The sequence below is a fragment of the Peromyscus leucopus genome, chromosome 10 (genome assembly GCF_004664715.2).
Source record: "Peromyscus leucopus breed LL Stock chromosome 10, UCI_PerLeu_2.1, whole genome shotgun sequence".
Lineage (NCBI taxonomy): Eukaryota > Metazoa > Chordata > Mammalia > Rodentia > Cricetidae > Peromyscus > Peromyscus leucopus.
This window is the reverse complement of record NC_051071.1, coordinates 33,986,461-34,005,416: the sequence shown is the minus strand read 5'-3', so window position 1 is coordinate 34,005,416 and position 18,956 is coordinate 33,986,461. Positions and strand designations below refer to the sequence as shown.

General features: G+C 46.0%; 1 protein-coding gene across 1 annotated transcript; it reads left to right on the top strand.

The window, feature by feature from the left end:
• Positions 1-1,222: 1,222 nt before the first annotated feature.
• On the top strand, positions 1,223-18,146 carry Qdpr (quinoid dihydropteridine reductase). Its single transcript, XM_028865861.2, has 7 exons — positions 1,223-1,417; positions 3,863-3,955; positions 7,321-7,417; positions 8,290-8,430; positions 13,192-13,300; positions 14,942-15,025; positions 17,552-18,146. Exons 1-7 carry the CDS (start codon positions 1,322-1,324, stop codon positions 17,655-17,657), a joined length of 726 nt encoding a protein of 241 aa, XP_028721694.1. The 5' UTR covers positions 1,223-1,321; the 3' UTR covers positions 17,658-18,146.
• Positions 18,147-18,956: the final 810 nt, after the last annotated feature.

Sequence of the window (18,956 nt, the reverse complement as noted above, 5' to 3'; positions counted from 1 at the left end):
TCCAGAGATGCTGTGAGTACTATAAACAGACAGGCCACTCTCAGTTCCAGTTATCTGGTGCTAAAGGTCGGCAGTGCAGTTGTTAAGAAACTCTGTGCTCATGAGCAGAAATCATTAACCTACCAGTGGTGGGTGACACAGTATCTGTTGGGGGGAGGCTGGCATCATTTGGTGGGTCTCAAATGTAGATCCAGGATAACCCTTGCTTACACGTAGCCAGAGAGGTGTAAGGACAGACCTAAAACTTACCATAGCTAAATTTGTGCTCCTACCAGACTAAGCCTGTTGTGCTGTCTTCTAATACTATTTTAAATATAGTAACAACTCCCCACCATATTCTCTGTTTTAAAGGCATGAATTCCAGAAATGGAAACATTTAAACTATAGAGCACTACAAATTTTGTATCACTGTTTTGGCAGATTTTCACCTTTAAATGCATCCCCAGATAGATAATTTGTCTTCCATTTGGAAAAAATGTAACAGACTTCTAAGAGGTTCAGTAAATTTTAATAACCAGTACCGATAAGACTAATACTGTTAGCCGCACACTGCTCGATGTACCTTTCACACTCTTTTCTCCAACTCTTAGAAGCACAGACTATTATTCACATTTTATTAGCGAGGATAAACTGAGGCACACAAGAACTGAAGGAATTAGTTAGGCCACACAGCTATTAGGCAATGGGGTCAAGCAAAGTTCATACTTTTATTTGAGGGTTAAAATATTTTAGGTGGTCTACTAAGTGTCTGCAATTACTTTCAGCCACTTAGCTTCTGCACTACGGAACTCTTGTTCCTGGCTGGGGCGTGGCGCTCCTAAAAGATCGCTTGCCTGAGGGCGGAACTTTGTTGCTGTCCACAAGGTTGGTAGTGTTCCGAGCTTAGGCGGAGAAAGTGCTGCGCGCCTACTGGCCGACAAGCGAGGGCGGGTCACAGGGCCGAATGTAGAGCAGGCGCCTAGGTAGCTACGCTCCTATTGGCTCACGGGCGGCGGAGGCGGGGCAGATGGGCGGGGCGCAGTAGAGAGCGCGTACCTAGGCGGCTGAGCGTCTCCGCCCTCACCGAGGGGAGGCGTGGTTTAATGTATCTCCGCCTTAGGGCGGGGCACAGTCGAGATCACGCGCCCCAACTGGCGCCCTCCTATTGGCCGAAGTGGGAGGCGTGGCTCGGCAATGGCTCCGTCTCCCGGGGCGGAGCTTCGGGGGCGGGGCGCAGGTAGGGAAGGGCAACCCACTTGAGTTCCGCGTGGGGTAGCGGCTGCCACCGCAGTGCGTTCGCGCTTGGTATTCGTACGTCCCGCGGGAGCCTGTCAGGAGAAGAATGGCAGCTTCGGGCGAGGCGCGCCGGGTGCTGGTGTACGGCGGCCGGGGCGCGCTGGGCTCGCGCTGCGTACAGGCCTTCCGAGCCCGCAACTGGGTAACGCTGCGGGACGGCCGCTGCGAGCGGCAGACACTTGGAGAAGGGGGTGGGTGGGAGGGGTTACCCTCCCTGTGCACCCTTGACTAGGCTACACTCGCAAGCTCCGGTCTGTTCTAGGCCAGAGGTGTCGAGCCTTTGCCCTGCAGGGAGCGTGTGGTGTAGGTGCTCCTTAGGTTTCCTCCAGGCCCAGAAGGTCCAGCATGACTCGGGAGGGAAGAGGCAGAAGGGAGACTCTGGAGTTGGGCTGCCCGAAGTTATTAGCCCAGTGACCTTGAATTGATTAACGCCCTCTAGTCTCAGTTCCCCAGTAAAATAAAAGTGACGATAATGTTCTTGTTTACTTTTGGGTCGATCGTGATGGTTCAACGGAATAACAGGTAAAAGCCTTTTAAATGCTAGCTGTCACCAATACTGCGGCTAAATTTTATTACCCGTGTTGCTTTAGCCCTGTTGGATCTGGCAGTCGAAGGCTCAAGTCCGCAGCTGCAGACATCTTTGCTTAGTTAAGGATATTTCAACTACTTTGCCTAGTCAGGTGTCCACTCCCAGAGGACAAATGGGCACGGAGCTGATCTTGGCTCCAGCCTCTTAGCAGGGATCAGCATGGTTCAGCACAGGAGACTTGTCCTAGAGTCAGCCCTGGGGCTTTGGAGCACCTTCCTGAGAGTTTAGTTAGCAGAAGCAGCAGCCTACTACTGCAAGGGATCCCCTGGGATCAAGAGAAGGGCCCAGGAGTTCGTTCTGGCTTCAGTGTGGTACAAAAATAATATCACTATCTGTTTAGAACATTGGAAGACTGGGGTGTCTTCCACGATCTGTGGAGATGGAGGGTGGAGACAAAGGCCGCGTTGAAGGTGTGGGCTTTGTCTGCCTCAACTGGGCCCTGTACTCCTACCTGTCAGCTTTCTCTAACTTCATTGATCCTCCCTCCTCCACCGGTTATCTTTTATTGTCACATTGACAACCTAGAGTCATCCTGGAAGAGGGAACCTCAGTGGATGAGTTGCTCAGCTGATTCGCCTGTGGCCATGTCTTTGAGAGCTTATCTTGATGGATAATTGATGTGAGAGGACTTAGCCTGTTATGGATGGCACTATCTCTAGGCAGGCTGGGCCTTGGCTGCATAAGAAAACAGCTGAGCATGAGCCAGGGAGCCAGCTACTAGCCAGGGTCCCTCCTTGGCCTTTGCATTGGGTCTGCTGTGCTAATTTACCCCGAATTCTGTTTCCCTTTCCTTCTTGGCACCCTAGGGAGGGCTGGGGTGGAGCCGACTTTGTCTCAGTATTATTCCCCATGGTTTGTGGTGTACAGGTAATGAGTGTTGTTGAATGATGCTGTACTTGCAGCTAAAGATAGATACTGACCTCTGGGGTCTTCAGCCTGAAGGACCCTGGAGGTTTCTGCAGTCAAACTCAGTGATGCTAGGACTATTCTTCATCTCATTTTGTTCTTATTCTTACTAACCCTGTTAATCATTCACCTGCTTTCTTTGATGAGGAAGATTGGCTCTTTATGGCTGAGCCAGCATTAGTACCTGAGTTGGGCATCTACACTGAAGGCCCATCTGTCTGCTGCAGAGCCGGGGGGACTTCTATAGGACAACTGGACAGCTATCCATCTCTATGCACCCAAGAGTTGTTAAGGGTTTTATGCTTGAAATGGTTTTATAAAATGAAAAGAATAACAGCATGTGGCGTGTGTAGTTTATATTTTGGCATCTGGCATTTGCAAGGATGGCTCATCCAGGCTCCCACCCTCCATGTTTTTTGTAGCCAACTCCTGTGCTAGCAGGTTTAAGTATTTGTGGCAGAGATCATAGGCCAGCAAAGCCTTTGGTTCTCACTATGGGCTCTTTACAGAGGCTCTGCTGACTTCGGCGTTTCTAGGTACATGTAGAGTTTGGCCTTCAGAGTCCAGCATGGAAGAGGAAGGAACACGATGACTTGGGGTGAATGAAGTGTGTTCGAAGGTGGATCAACTGCAGTCAGTGGCCCCTAAAGGATGCCTGGGAGATCAGTTGTTATTTCCTTTCTCTAGTGGGTTTTTGTTTACATGGTAAACATCCAAAAATCTGAGATACTTTTAAATATGAAGCTTTTTAAGGGCTATGGGATGTTCCAGCTGAGAAGTTTCATGACATGAAACCTATTGCGTGTTCAAGATTATTAAAAGCACCATGTAAAATTTCTTTTAGACAGAGTATACAATGTATATGAAATGTGCATGTGAAATGTGGATTTTGTGTTTAAACTCCAGTCCTATTCCCAAGATAAGTACATGCAAATATTTCAGAATCCCAAGTTGCAAACTGGAACATTTTTCTGTCCCATGCATTTCAGTTTGAGCCTCTTCACTTTTTCTGTTGTTCCCAATTCTGGGTGTGGCTGTTTCGAGAAGTAACAACTCACTGACTGTCACCCCAAACTGTTTTTCTTGCTCCAGTGGGTCGCCAGCATCGACGTGGTGGAGAATGAAGAGGCCAGTGCCAGTGTCATTGTTAAAATGACAGACTCATTTACGGAGCAGGCTGACCAGGTAATTCTAAAAGGCCCCTCCCTCACTGTGACAGGAGAGGCCCAGGGTGGTTTCTCTGGCTGTGTCCTTTGTCTGCCAATTCCCAAATCCTCCAAGGAAAACTTAGAAAAAGGGAAAAACAAAACTAAAAGCAAAAACAAAGGTAAATTTTAGGATCCATTTCTGACTAGCTTATTTTGGCATGTTTCCTTGTCTTTACTTTGCATGCTGTGTGTGATAACTGCTTTTGCATGTCATATGTTTTATATTGATGTTAGATTTTTAAAACTTTACCCTTTAGTTGAAATACTTTATCTCATGTAAATGCTTTGTTGATGTATAATATTTTATTTTGCTGATTGGCTATGGCTTACTTAGTTTCTCTTTATTGTATGCCTCAGTCTTTTTTCTTAATTAAGTTCATTTTTTGTTTGGTTTTACTATTTAACAAGAATAGTGTGGTTAGACATCTTTGTCTATCTGATATATTTTGAAAAGTGAAGTTAACCTTGTTCAAAGATAAATACTAGCAATATATTATTTTCAGTTATGAAATTATATGCAAATTGTGAAATAGGAAACCATATAGAACTTTAGAAATATGTAAATAAATGGTAATTCTACCTTTTCCTCCAAGATAGTGCTGCTCCTCAGAAGGACCACCATTGCCATCTGGATGGATTTTTTTTTTTTTTTTTTTTTTTTTTTTTTGGTGGATGTTTTAGTATGAGTATCTTAGAGGTTCTTAAGCGGGTCCTTCTTCTGGAAGATCCCTTCTGATCCTCTGCCTGGAGGACTCAGGCCAGTGTTCCCACCCTCATTCCCAAGGAAATCCCTGCCTCCTTCCCTGTGTGTTGTACTCTGTTTTCAGGGACTCCTGGATAGGCAGGTGGGCCACTTCACAGTGGGGTCACTAGGTTTCAGCCAGTAAGTGACAGTCCGAGAAGCTAGTTAGTGCTAGAGTTAGGGCAGGAGTTCCCTGACACGAACTCAGTCTGTAAGTGGGCCTACCTTGTGTTCTCTCTGGTGGTCTCAACGATTCATGTTCCTTGGCTGTTTTAAACCACAGATGTGGGAAAGACTTGCAGAGAGTTCCTGGTCTTTGCCTAAGGTCACGCAGGTAGGAGAGTGGCAAAAGCTATTAGCTATAGTTTGTGCCTGGGCAGTGGATTTTATGTTTGTGCTTTTACCTGCCTCAAAGCAATCACGTGGATAAAGCAGTGAAAGCGGCTTGGAGAGCCGTAGTCCTTCCAAGTGTGGGTTCTGCCTTCAGCATTTCCTCAGTTCTGAAGTATACGTTCTGACGGCAATGTGGGTTTATTTACTCATCATTATTATTGTTAGTATTGTTACTGGAGGCGGAAGAAAGGGAGGCAAATGAATGATTAAGAGTGTTAAAGTGGGCGTACATGCTGTAATTGATGTACGGAGGTCAGAGGGCAACTTTTGGTAGTTAGTTCTTGCCTTCCATCCCTGGATCTAGGGGTTAAACTAACTAACAGGTCTATATGGGAAGCACTTTTATTTGCTGAACCATCCTGCTAGCCACCATACAGGGTTTTGAATGTTGAGACTTGACTAAATAGAATGTTGAGCCTTGACTAAATAGAATGTGTCAGCAGGGCAAAATGTGTTATTTTAATCCTAGCTTTTTAAGATCTCTACTTCCCTTCATCCCATTGTGAGTCTCAGAGTCAACTACATGATACTTGGATTTTAATTTTGAGGCATCGGAAGAGAAAGTTAGTCTTAGTGCATGTGAAATTGGTCCCCTGGTCAAGACATTCAACCAGGGAGAAGAGATGCAGAAGTGAGAACTGACTCTAGAAGTTTAAGAGGCGGGAATTTGGAACTGCCTTACTTTATTACATGAATGAAGCATAGGTTAAAGTCAGATGGTCCATAGCTGCTGCTTGTTCTGTGCTCCCTTGAAGAGTAGGCAGCGTGGCACGGCTCCTGTGCTCGTCCAGATGTGGGGAGTTGATGCAGCCTCTGGCAGTCAGGGTCTAGTCAGTGGTTCTCAACCTTCCTAATGCTGGGACCCTTTAATGCAGTTCTTCATGTTGTGGTGACCCCCTGCCATAAAATTACTTCATAATTGTAATTTTGCTGCTGTTGTAAATTGTAATGTAAATATATGTGTTTTTCTATGGTCTTAGATGACCCTTGTGAACTGGTTGTTTGACCCCCAAAGGGCTCATGGTCCACAGGTTGAGAACTGCTGGTCTAGGTTCTGGCCTGAGAGACTTGACTTCTGAAAGAAGGGGAGGGGGGCTCCAGGATTGTTCAAGGTCATAGGAGGAAGGTCAACAAATAATATAGTCAGAGTAGGTAAAAGACACAGGATTTTAGAATCTGCATGAAAGGAAAGCGTTAAGTGTGGTTCTCAGGAAAAGCTTGATTTTCACTGGCCGGGCATTCCCTTTGAAGGAACAGTTTGAGGCTTCAGAAAAGAAGTAATGGTTCAATAGAGATGTCACTGGAGAGACTCTGGGTCTTGGTACGAGATTTCAAAAGATGGAGCATACTGAACACTTCAGAGGCATTACCTCGGACATTCCAGCCAATAAGAGCCACAATGGTTGGCCAGCATGGCCTGCATGCCAGACTGCCCTTTTAATAAATGATAATGAGAGTGTATGGATATTTTCTCAGGGTTTTAACATTTCAAACATAGAGACCATTGAAATTAACCCCACGTACTCAGCATGTACTAGCATTTCCCGGTGACTCTCATTTTCTTACTCTTGTGTTTCTTAATGATATTTCTTTGTTAAAGATGTTTTTGTACTCGGTGGTGTTGGCACATGCCTTAAATCCCAGCACTCGGGAGGCAGAGTCAGGGGGATCTCTGTGAGTTCGAGGCCATTCTGGTCTACAGAGTGAGTTCTAGGACAGTCTGGGCTGTTACACAGAGAAAACCTGTCTCAAAATAACAACAACAACAAAATCAAAAACAACAATAACAACAACAAAAAAAACTAAAACAAAAAAAGCCCAATGTTTTTGTTTGGAGTTGGGGTGGGGTGAGTGGAATGGAACCTTCTCATATCAGGAGCCTGTGATTCCTGAAGAAGATTTGGAAAGGAACATACCAGAACCTCACTTGTTTGTCATGCGGCTCTAGTGATTTTCTTAAGCCTCTTCCCCCCCTTTCTTTATGTTTAGATTTCAGGAAGTGCTCATGCCTTTTAGAATTGTCACATAGAGGCTCCCCCTTAGGAAATTCATATTAAAAAGTTGTTGGTGTCACGGTCCAAAATGCATGGAACTTCTTCCATATAATTTCCCCAGCCTGTTGCGAGGTACTTTGTAAACTGGCTTAAAAAGAAGGGAGAGAGAAAACAAGGCCTGCTTCAGCTCACCCTTTGCCTCTTTTGTTTAAGGTCACTGCTGAGGTTGGAAAGCTCCTGGGTGACCAGAAAGTAGATGCGATTCTCTGTGTGGCTGGAGGATGGGCCGGGGGCAATGCCAAATCCAAGTGTGAGTCCTTTCCCGAGTTAATTATTGCTTCTGCCCTGCTCTTTGTCTAGCTGACACGGCTCTGGTCTAGGTGAGGCACCAGGCCAGCTGGCTTTCTGTTTGTCTTTTGGGATCCTGGCCCCAGCTCTGCCTCTTCATTTGATTCGTGATGATAGCAGTGGGTAATTTGTAGGGCTTGACTACTCAACAGTTCCGCAGGCTGGGAAGTCCAGGGCTGAAGTTCGTTGGGTGTCTAGTGAGAGATTTCTATCAGCATTATCCCACGGAGGAGGGTGGGCTGTGAAGAGAGCCTGGGAACTGGGGAGGTGGGGGCTGACAGTGCGACATGTGTTACCACCTGTTCCTTTCCAGTCTCTGGAATGGCTAGAGGGCTAACGCAGCTGTGAAATGGTTGCTGTTCCTGCTCTCTTTTACAGACTTTTAAAGGCTCTCATTAACTTCATCCATGAAAATGTAACTCTGTAAAAACCCTCTTTATGGCTGCAGGGTGATCGTTGCATGGATTTTTATCAGGGGTAGAAGCCAGAATAGGGATAGAAGTCCCTTTTACAAATCTAACGGCCTTCATAAAGTATAACCATTTTTGAAGCCATGTCAGTCTGGTGAGTCTGTTGACCCCAGGTTTATTTGCTAAAATTTATTGGCTGAAATTTTGGCAGTTAGCATGTGAGGAAGCTGAGACCCAGGGGACAGCATGACCTGTGTTTAAACCTGTGCCTCTGACCACTGAGGTCTGTTCTGTTTTTGTTAGACCTCCTTGGTAGACCAGCAGGGCCTGGAGGGCTTCTTGTCGTGCAGGGCAGTGTGAGTTGAACTTGCCTTCTGGGTTTTTCTCTGGGAATGCATTTTTTTTTTTTTTGCCCTTTTCCCAGCACTCTTTAAAAACTGTGACCTGATGTGGAAGCAGAGTATGTGGACATCCACCATCTCCAGCCACTTGGCCACAAAGCACCTGAAGGAAGGAGGCCTCTTGACCCTGGCTGGGGCCAAAGCTGCCTTGGATGGGACTCCTGGTAAGCCTTCATTTTGTGCAGTGTGAATTCTGCTGGGGCTACTGGATACATCTTGGGTTGAGGAGGTGCGGTTCCCTTCCTGCTCTCAGGAGCTTTCCTATTGGGGAGATTTAATTTCTCTTATGCCAGAGTCGTCTTATGGGGAGCAGTCTTAATCTTCTTGTTTGCATTTGTCCCCAGCTCATGGTACTGTAATTTGGCACCCTGTCTGGTTTATGGTCTGTGATCAATAGAGGGATAAACAGTAAACGGGATGTAGATTAGTTACCACTCACATCTTACCATTACATTGTAATGGTGGGCCCCAGGGAAATATTTTGGCAGGCGGATTCTCCACCCTGATTCTCTGGTCAAATGTCTGCCACAGTTTCTTTAGTTGTAAAACAATGACAATATTACCTAACTTAAGAGCAACCACAGAGTTGTTGACACATAGATAGTGCCTACCACATGGTAGGTCTTACAGTATTCACATCATATTATTATATATACTTTCCACTTCACATTTATTTTTGTTGAATCATGGTGTAGGCATCATTGTTACCTTTTCAATTCCTTGGTTAGAAAAGCAAATTTGGAGAGTTAAATAAATTGTCCAGATTTATTTAATGAATCTGTAGTGAATATACTTTGAACCAAACCCCTGATCAGTTCTAAATTGTGAGCTGTTTCCATTCCACCATGAAGACTCTTTCTTTTGCATTCTTATTCCCTGTATTCTTTTGCTGGGCCTGCCGTGCCTTGGCCTACTCAATTAACAGACACGTTTCCTAACGATTCTAGAGGCGAGATGTCTAAGATCAGGATGTTGGTGTGGTTGGTTTCGAGACCTTACTCATGGGCTTGTAGATGGCTGCCTTGTTGTATCCTAGATGATCATCCCTCTGTTTGTCTGGGTCCTAAGTTCTACCCCTGAGAAGCACATTGGCCTTTCTAGATTAGGGTTGCACCCTAATGACCTCATTTTAACTTAATTACCACTTTAAAGACCTTGTCTCTAAATACAGTAATTTTCTGAATTATTGGGAGATTATGACAACATATAAATTTGGGGAGCGGGGTGCATTTTATGTCATACATTCATTTAGGGCCAAGGCTAAAGGGACTTAAGTAAGGGCCACAGAGGGTGGGCACTAAGTCCCATGTGTACTACCTGGCTTTAAGAGGTACGCTTCTTTGAATGTGAGTGGTAGAGATCTTGGGGCACCTTCTCAGTTTTAATGTAACTCACTGAACCATGAGGCTCTTGCTAATTAGTAATTTCTTGCTGCTCATCTCATTTCGTAGAGCATAAGATCTAACAGGTCTGTGACTGTTGCAATAATTAAAGCTGTGTAAATGTTAGATGTCTGTCTGGTTCAGAGCTGGTTTTTATTAAAAGTGACATAGGGCAGAGGCACTAGAAAGTAAATAGAGAAATGAGTAATAGGTTGACATTTCAAAAACAAAACCCCAGCATTGAAAGACTCGTTTTTTAAAGGACAAAGCAGGCTCCCGTTTCCTTTGGTTTACAAGTACAGATGGTTTCACATGATGGCTCATCTTAATGATCCTTCTGCTCAGCAGCCATTCTGTGCTGTGGTTGTGCCACTCTTGAGGGACTCTATGATCACGTTATAAGTTGGAAGAAAGTGTCCAGCGTAGCTGTATGCACTTTTTTTTATATTTTGCAAATGATCTCATATCTGTGCTGTTCTGTTGAATTAAGCCATGGGTTGCTGGTTGCTCATTTCTTTCCTCCCAAAGCTTTTTGGCCTTCATAGTGTTGGAATGAAAAGGTAGAGAGCGCCCTGTACTTTGCTGAGTTGTATTTTTAAACCACCACTGGCTTAGGTGAAGGATGGTGAAATACTCCTCTAAGTAGCTTCTTGAGACCTTGACCCTCTTTGGCAATCAGCGTTGTTGCTGAAGCTGGTCAGTGATTGGTCCCAGGACTGGGCTGTGAATCCCACCTCCCTGGACTTAGGTTGCCTCTTCAGCTATTGAACTTGTGGGCCTTCCATGACAACAGCATCACTGACTTGAGTGAGCAGAGCCTCAGTGAGTTGTGGGGGGAGAGGAAGCCTGAGGCAGCCTCTGCGCCAATGTCAAGATGTGCTCAAATGGATGCCCTGAATATGTGCAGCTGTTAATGCACATTACACTGTAGCAGGAATCTTAAAAGTTCTTATTAATAAAATCAAACCTGAGGCGAGTTATTGGGGTCCATGCTGGTAGATCAGAGAGACAGAACAAGCCACAGCTATCTCACCTCGCCGGATCCTCAGCTGGTCTTATCTCCTCAGACTGGAGGGCTCTGAGTCCTCATCCGGAATGGGTCTCAGCTGAATTACTGCTCAAAAGCCTGAATGCTTAACCAGCCAAAATCATCTTGTTTCTGGTCCTCACGCCTTATATATCTTTCTGCTTTCTACCACCACTCACTGGGATTAAAGGCTGGCTTTCTGGGATTAAAGGCGTGTGTCACCATGCTTGGCTATTTCCAATGTGGCCTTGAACTCACAGAGATCCAGAGGGATTTCTATCTCTGGAATGCTAGGATTAAAGGTGTGAGTGCCACCATTTTCTAGCCTTTGTATTTAGTGGCTGTCTGTTCTCTGACCCCAGAAGTTTATTAAGGTACACGATATTTTGGGGAACACAATACCACCACATTACACCTTGGTCAATTACCGTCTAAGCAGATGTCCTGGACAACTCAAGGGCAGAAAATGAGAGAGTAGAGAAGAGTCTGTCCTGTAAACAGTCTGTGGAGGAGCAGATATGACCAAGGGCCCAGAGTCTGTTGAATAGAACTTAAGGGAGAAAATGGGATGGCAGTGTATTATTTTCGTTCATGTACTTTTTATTAGCTTGTTTTAACTAGTGTGTGTAGGAAACATTCATATGGTGCTTTAGGGTACACATTTAATAGGGAGACGATCATCTGCTCAAGTGCCCGATCCCTACGACACTCCCGAGGTACAGTTGGTCACAGACGTCAGACATCCTTTTGGAAGTATTCTATGTGTGTTCTTGTGGGCATCCACACCATACTACTATTTCCATTCAGATATTTGTATATTAGAGAGGGCTTCATCCTGTGTAGTCTGGAATGAATTTGAATTTACACTCCAATTACTAGGATGGCAGGTGTGTGCCTCCATGGCCATCACATTCATATGAATAAAAAATGTATTGAGGGTTGGGGAGATGGGCTTTGTGGGTAAAGGCACTTGCCACCAAGCCTGATGACCAGAATTCGATCCCTGGGACTCATGTGGTGGATGGAGAGAAACAACTTCCACAAGCTATCCTCTGATTCAAGCTATCTTTTGATTTCCATACATGTGCTATGGTATGTGCACACATGCCCAATCACACATACATGCACGCATATAAAATAAATAAACAAACAAATAAATAAATGTAATTTAAAAGATGTATTGAATACCTCCTTCTGAGGCTGGGCATGGCAGCTCATGCCAGTAATCCACGGGCAGAGGTAGAGTTGCCGTAAGTTTGAGGCCAAGCCAGGGCTATGTGGCTGCTTCTTGTCTAGCCAGGGCTATATAATAAGAACCTGTCTCAAAAAACAGAGGCTGGAGAGATGGTTCAGTGGCTTAAGCACATGATGCTCTTGCAGAGGACCTGAGTTGGGTTCCCAGCACTCACATCAGGAAGCTCACAACCACCTCTAACTCCAGTTCTAGGGGGACTGATGCCTCGGGGCTCTAGGGCTACCTGCACTCAAGTGTAGTGATGGCTGTGGCTGGGAGGACTACTGATTCTCCTTGACTCACAGTGCTGAGGAATCATTGCGTGTCGTGTCCTTAGCCATGACTTTCAACTTGGGTCCTGGGTTTCACCCTTGGAGTCAGGGAGCTGCCTTGCATTTTCATATGCTTAGCACTGAATCCGGGCATTCATGCTCAGAGGAGGCTCAATGACAGATGAGGGTTAAGTGGGTTTGGTGCCTGGAAGCAAGGAGTCTTTTTTAAGCACTAGCTAGCCTTTCAAGGCAGCAGAATGGTGGCGATGGGCATGAAGATCATAGAGAAATTATGTCAAGGTCAGAGTTATAACAGACAACCAGAACTTGTCAGAACACACAGTCTGCTGCTCTGCATGTTGGATAAAGAAGGGAACGCCCCCGATGGACTGTAGATTTCTGCTCCATGATGTGAATAACTGCACTAGTAGGATGCTGGGAGCAGTGAGGAACAGAAGGGAGAGTGGGAAAACACCTTCCTTTATGCTCCTGGGCAAGCAGCTGAGTCAAGCCAGTCCTATGCTAAGCCGTGTCCTCATCAGCTCAGCAGTCCTTCACGCCACCTGACCTCTGTGGCCTCCCTGGCTTTTCCTGGCTGATTTCTGGTCCTCAGTGCAGCCTCGTTGATGGGTTGGGTGTACACATGAACAAGCAAGGCTAGACAATCTGTGACCATTTCAGTCATCTGGAAAACAGGTGTGAGATCCCCACTTTTGAAGTGCCCAGTCTAGGACCTTTTGTACTTCTCCATGCCACCTGAAGAAGCGGAATGCCTGTCGACATGAGTGCCCTTTAAAAACCTGCATTCATAGGAACTGGCCAGAGGCCACACCCACGCCCACCCGTCCCATCATTACCTTTCTCTGGTTGCTGTTATTTTGGTAGGGCTACTGAGGGTGCCCTGCTTGGGGGATGCCAGGTATGGCTGTGGCTAAAGTCTTAAGGGACCAGAGAGCTGAGGAGATTGCACCTGATGTCTGTGTAACCAACTGTTTTCTTCACTTTCCCAGGCATGATCGGCTACGGCATGGCCAAGGGCGCCGTCCATCAGCTGTGCCAGAGCCTTGCGGGGAAGAACAGCGGCATGCCCCCCGGGGCTGCTGCCGTTGCTGTGCTCCCGTAGGTGCTCAGGAGGTCCTATTGCTCACACCCTGCCCGCTGCTGAGTGTCGCATTTTGAGAGTCTCTTTCTGTCATGCTTTGAGTGTGTGTCACCAAAGGCCCTTAAGCGCCTGCCTTACTGTATTCCTGTCACTGTACACAGTGCCCTAGACTAGGTATTTTATAAGCCACAGAATTGTACTGATCGCAGTTATATGGACTGGAAAGTCTAAGTTGAGGATGCCAGCAGGATAGGTGTCTACTGAGAGCTTGTTCCTAAAGATCAGTGGTCCTCAATCTTCCTAGTGCTTTGACCCTTTAATATAGTTCCCCACGTTGTGCTGACCCCCAACCATAATATTTTGTTGCTACTTCATAACTGTAATTTTGCTGCTGTTATGAATAATAATGTAAATATCTGTATTGTCTGATCAGTTGTCACAGGGGTTTGGGACGACCCCTGTTCACAGGGGTTGTTTGGTCCCCAAAGGGGTTTCTACCCACAGGTTGAGAACTGCTGCTGTAGATGGTACATTTTTCTGCTAGCATATGGTCGAAGGGCAAACAGGCTTCCTCAGCCCCCTTCTGTAAGTGTCCCAGTCCATCTATGGGGCCACACCCCCGACCTAATTATCTCCTAAAGGCCCTACTCCTGTTACACTGCAGACTGGGTCTCAACCTAGGACTCTGGGCTGGGAGGTACCGTCAGCCCGTCACAGTATTTCAGGATTTTGATGATTCGTCTTGAGGGATGTGTCTATCTTTTTTTTTTTTTTTGCCTCTTTTGTGTTTTCTTCTCTACTCCTACTTTCAAAGTGTCTACACACTTTATTTTACTTTATATAGTTTTTTTTCTGTTTTCACATTGTTATAAAGCCAGTGTGTGTGTGTTTGTGTGCGTGTGTGTGTTTGTGTAGCCAGGCATGGGCAGCAGTGTGGGGGAAATGAGGTAGGAGATCATGGGAATCTATGGGTGCATTTCTCACTGACCAGGAAGCGAATCTCTACTCAGCTGTCTCAGGCAGAAGTTGCTGCCTTGGACATGGCATGTTCTTTCTCAATGCCTCTTGCTTCCAGTTTGTGAAGGGCCCTGGGGCAGCTCAGGGACCAGCTTTCCAGTCTTTCGCTTAGGAGGTTTTATGACTGAGCTGCCTCCCGGCTGTTCTGACTGATGTCTGAGGCCCAAATGTTTTGTACCATTTTGAATTCTCTTCTTGAAAATCCTAAGTTTCTTGGAAGGCAGCCATATACTTAAAAATAATACTTTACAATTTTGATATTTTGAGGAATATTATTTCACATAAATCCTTGGAAATGAGTCTGCTGCATTTTAGAGTGTACCCGCGGACTTAATAAAGTACTTGCCTTTGATAAAGGCTGTATTTGACGTAAAGGTAAAATGTGACTCTCCCTGTTTTGTTCTTGTCTGCCCTAGTGTGAGTCACAAAGAGCCTTATTGGATTTCCCTCAGATGTGATTTTTGTTAATGTGGACAGCTTGCCGGTCTCTGATTATCCTGTCTGATCTCTCCATGTAAATGTCGTGCTCAGGACCAGAGGCTCCCAGTGCTGATGCTGTGTTTGTCTCTTCATGCTCGAGAACCAGACTCCTGTTATTACAAAGACGATGCCCAAATGACACACTTATCTCTACACTGCAGGGTTACCCTGGATACTCCAATGAACAGGAAATCAATGCCCGAGGCAGACTTCAGCTCCTGGACACCCTTAGAGTTCCTGGTTGAGTGAGTATCACAGAAGGGGTGGTGACTAAGCAGCCTCCAGTCTCTGTCCCCTGCCCTTTGGGGACTCTCAGTGATGCGGGGTAAGGTTCTGGGGCTCTGAGAGCCTGAGGCACCTGCATTTGGAGAAGAGCAATTGTGTGGAGGGATTACTAGTCCTGACATGAGTCCTGACTTCTTTGCTTCTCCCTGCCTGGCGGAAGTGAGCATATTTGCAAACTGCCCTAGGACACAGATGGCTTGCCTGTGTGTAATGAGGTCCATGGTGAGGGTGCAGAGAATGAAACGTGTCGTGTGTGTTAAACACCTGACAGCGTGGCTGACCCATAGCACTGTTCAGTAATCCCCATCTCCTGGTTATAAATCGGCAGTGTATCCAGGAGTAACCCTGAGGCAGGAAGACAGGGAGGAAGTCTCAGTCATATATCTCAGTCAATGCTGACTTACAGATGTAGGGTTGTGAGCTGCCTGGTGTGCATGCTGGGGAACTGAACTCGAGTCCTCTACAAAAACAGTATGCATTCTTAACCAATGAGACAGCTATGTCTCTATCCCTTCCACCTCACGTTATGAGACAGTCTCTCACTGGACCGGAAACTCACTGTTTCTGCCATACTGGCTGGCACACAAACACCAGAGAGCTTCTCGCCTCTGCCTCCCCAGCGCTGGGATTCTAGGCATGAATAGCTGTGCCTGACTTTTTTTTTAAAAATGTGAGTTCTGGAGATCTAAATTAGAGCCCCAGGCTTTTGTGACAAGTACTCTACTAAGTGAGGCATCTCCTCCGCTCACGCATCCTGTTTCTTTAGTTAACCCTCCTAGAAAATTATTTTTATGTGACTGAGTATCCTGCCCAAAGACTAGCAAACATAGGCTCTTATTTAGGCAGTGTGGCTGCGGGCCTGTGGGCCTGCTAACCACACAGGGAGCTGGGCGTCATGCTTTAACACTTGACTGAGAAAGGGAGTTGCAGAAGACACCATGATTTGATTTGTGATTGCTTTTACATTTCTCCTTAAAGGCCAATGTTCCCACAATGCTTGAGTGACATATTAACCTAGTATCTAGACTCTGGACCCAACATTGAGGCTGCTGGGCCTGAATTCATGCTCATGCACAGGTCCCCCGACAAGGGCTGTCAGACACCCCTTTCCTCTAGCAACCACTTTACCCACTTGACAAGTTAGAGTGAAGTTTGTTTGAAATGCTTGTGAGTAGTACATGACTTTCTTTACCGGTACGGTAAGCATGCCTTCTCTGTCATCCACTCCACACTGCTGGAGAGGCCAAAGGCAGGACAGGCATGTGTGGTGAATACGGAAACCCTTTGTCTCTCTCAAAGACACCCAGCTCAACTCTAGTCCAGAGATGGGACCATGAACAGTGACAGTATTTCAGGCTGTTTTAGCAATGCTCTGGGTTTGAAGACTATACACTTTCTATACACTATATTCAGAGAAGGAGCCTGAGTGTCTGGCAGCTGACTGTCATGTCTAGTCCACAGGGTTGCACGTTGGGACCACAGAGCATCCTAAGAGCTGAGTGTTTTCCAGGTAGAGGTCTGAAGTCCTGGCAGTGGATCCTCAGGTGGATGGTACTCAAGGGTACTCAAATGTAAATGCTTCACTGTTAGACGCTGTTACCTGCTTGTTGCTGTTTCTTGGAAATTTTGCGCCTTTTTTCTCCCTGGTTTTGAAACTTCATAAACAGGGTCTTCCTTTGTTCCACAGAGGCTTAGGTACCCCTCTCCACAAACAGCTAGTTGTTTTAAGTCCTGATATATTCTACTACAACAGCTTGCTTTTTATATCTTGCCTTGGGTACCCCATGCATGTTTGCTAAAATTAAAGAAGGAATTTGGGTTCTTTTAAACTTGAGAAGAAATAGAGCATAAGCTGGCTTTCTTTATCTGTGGGTTCTCATGCACCAATTCAGCCAACTTCACATCAAAACCACTGAAAGAAATGCTTCTGTACTAAGTAGGTGGAGACCCCCCTTGTCGTTTAACTAAAGACAGTGCAGTTCAACAGTTGCTTATAAGGTGGGATGTGTGGTGTGAGTTACTGTCAGTAATCTGGGGGTGGTTTGGGGAAATATATGGAGCATGTGTGTGGGTTATATGCAGATAGCATGCCCCTTACTTAAAGGGTCTGAGTGACCTTCTTGGATGTTGGGGTCCTTGGAAGTCTAGGAAACTAGACCTCCATAGGTACTCAGGGATGCCTGTATGGTACATTTATCTGTCTCTTATAGTTAATCACCTAAAATCCATTTTATTAGTTAAACTCATACTACTGTGTTGTGAAGCATTTTGTCCATGTAGAAAAGGACAAAAGTGAAAGCTATGATTACATTAATTCCTGGTCAGGCACTGAGGTCTTTGGGGACCTGTTTATATATTCCTGATGTCTAGTGACTTTCTCATAGCTCCCCCCAGAAACCACCTTTCACACCCAAGGCCACCAGTATGAATATTAGCATGTACCAGAGTTTTGCTTTAAGAATGTAAAATATATTTTCTTATTCTAGAACCTTCCATGATTGGATCACTGGGAATAAACGGCCGAACTCAGGAAGCCTAATCCAGGTGGTAACCACAGAAGGGAAGACAGAGCTTACTCCAGCGTATTTTTAAGCCTCATCTCAGTGCCTGGGAGAGCCCTCCCGAAGCATCACTAACCTGTGTGTGGCTGAATCTGGCCCCATGTTTTCTGTATGCCTGTTTGCGGTATGAGATAAGCAGTCCTGTTTGTCCCTTCCATACAGTGTGGTGTTTAGGAAATGGGCAGAGAGGCCTGTAGGTGGCACTGTCATTGCCGAGGGCCCAGGCGTGTGGGCAGCCTGCGTCATGGCATCCTGGGTTGCTCTGGAGACCCTCAATAGTCCTCTCATTTGTTGGCATTTGGGCACTTGGAAGTCCAGCCTGTTTTTGAATTCCATGTTGGTGCCATAGAGGTGATTTTTGTGGCCTGAAATTGAACTGTCTTGAAAATTCTTTTGTGATGTAAGCAAACCCAACCGACTGTCATGATATCCTTTTGTGTCCTAGTCTAAGCTAAGTGTGCGGGAGAACCACCTGTGAGTATTTGGGGGGTTCTTCCTAATAAACACACTTCATGTCTTGTGTTGCCTTTTTTACTCAAGTCCTGACTTACATACAGTGGTCCTAGAAGAGGGGAACCATGAGGTACGGGGTCTCCTGGTGTCTTAAAAGAGGGTAGAGTTGATCTGAGACAAGTGTTTTCTGCATGGGATCGCAGGCTCCAGCCTGCCATGTGCACATGACTAGAGGGTGGGATCGCTCTGTGAGGTCAGAAGCAGCTCTCCATGTGACTGATTCACACTGTTCTGGCTAAGGAGTTGTGATGTAATCCAGTCTGGTCAATTAGCTGGGGAAACTGAGGCCCAGGGAGATAATTAGCATTGTCATTGCTGCTAGCACTTGCATAAGGCCAGAATCCCATCACCAGATGGTCGCCGGTTATAAAGACCTTCACTTTGCTTTCTCTTTCATCAAGTGACACACCACCAGCCGTTTGAAGGCAAGGGCTTCAGCTTTTGGGACACAACTCTGGTGTACAGCCATCACCTCTAGTTCCAAAGTATTTTCGTTGGCAAAGTCAAATCCAGGGCTCGTAAGCAGTTCCTCAGTGCTCCCTCCCTCTGGCTCCTGCCTCCACTCATCTGCATCTGTTTCAGTGGATTTTTCTCTTCTGGGTATTTCATAACACCTGACATCTTATCTGGCTCACACATGGCATGGTCTCCGTACCCTCCCTCTCTAGACTGTGTATGAGTACATGTCTCCTGGTGATGGAGGAGTAAGAGTCCCTTGTATCAGAAGACATTTTGTTCATCCAGTTGACACGTGGATACACTCTTGGGCTCTCTCCTTCTTCGGGCTGTTGTAACGTATACTGTAAACATTCCTATT

Coding starts and splice junctions, on each gene's coding strand:
- Qdpr (XM_028865861.2), top strand. CDS start 1,322: ATGGCAGCTTCGGGCGAGGCGCGCCGGGTGCTGGTGTACGGCGGCCGG. Junction 13,301..14,941: donor GCTGCCGTTGCTGTGCTCCC/GTAGGTGCTCAG, acceptor TCTACACTGCAG/GGTTACCCTGGATACTCCAA. Junction 15,026..17,551: donor CCCTTAGAGTTCCTGGTTGA/GTGAGTATCACA, acceptor TTCTTATTCTAG/AACCTTCCATGATTGGATCA.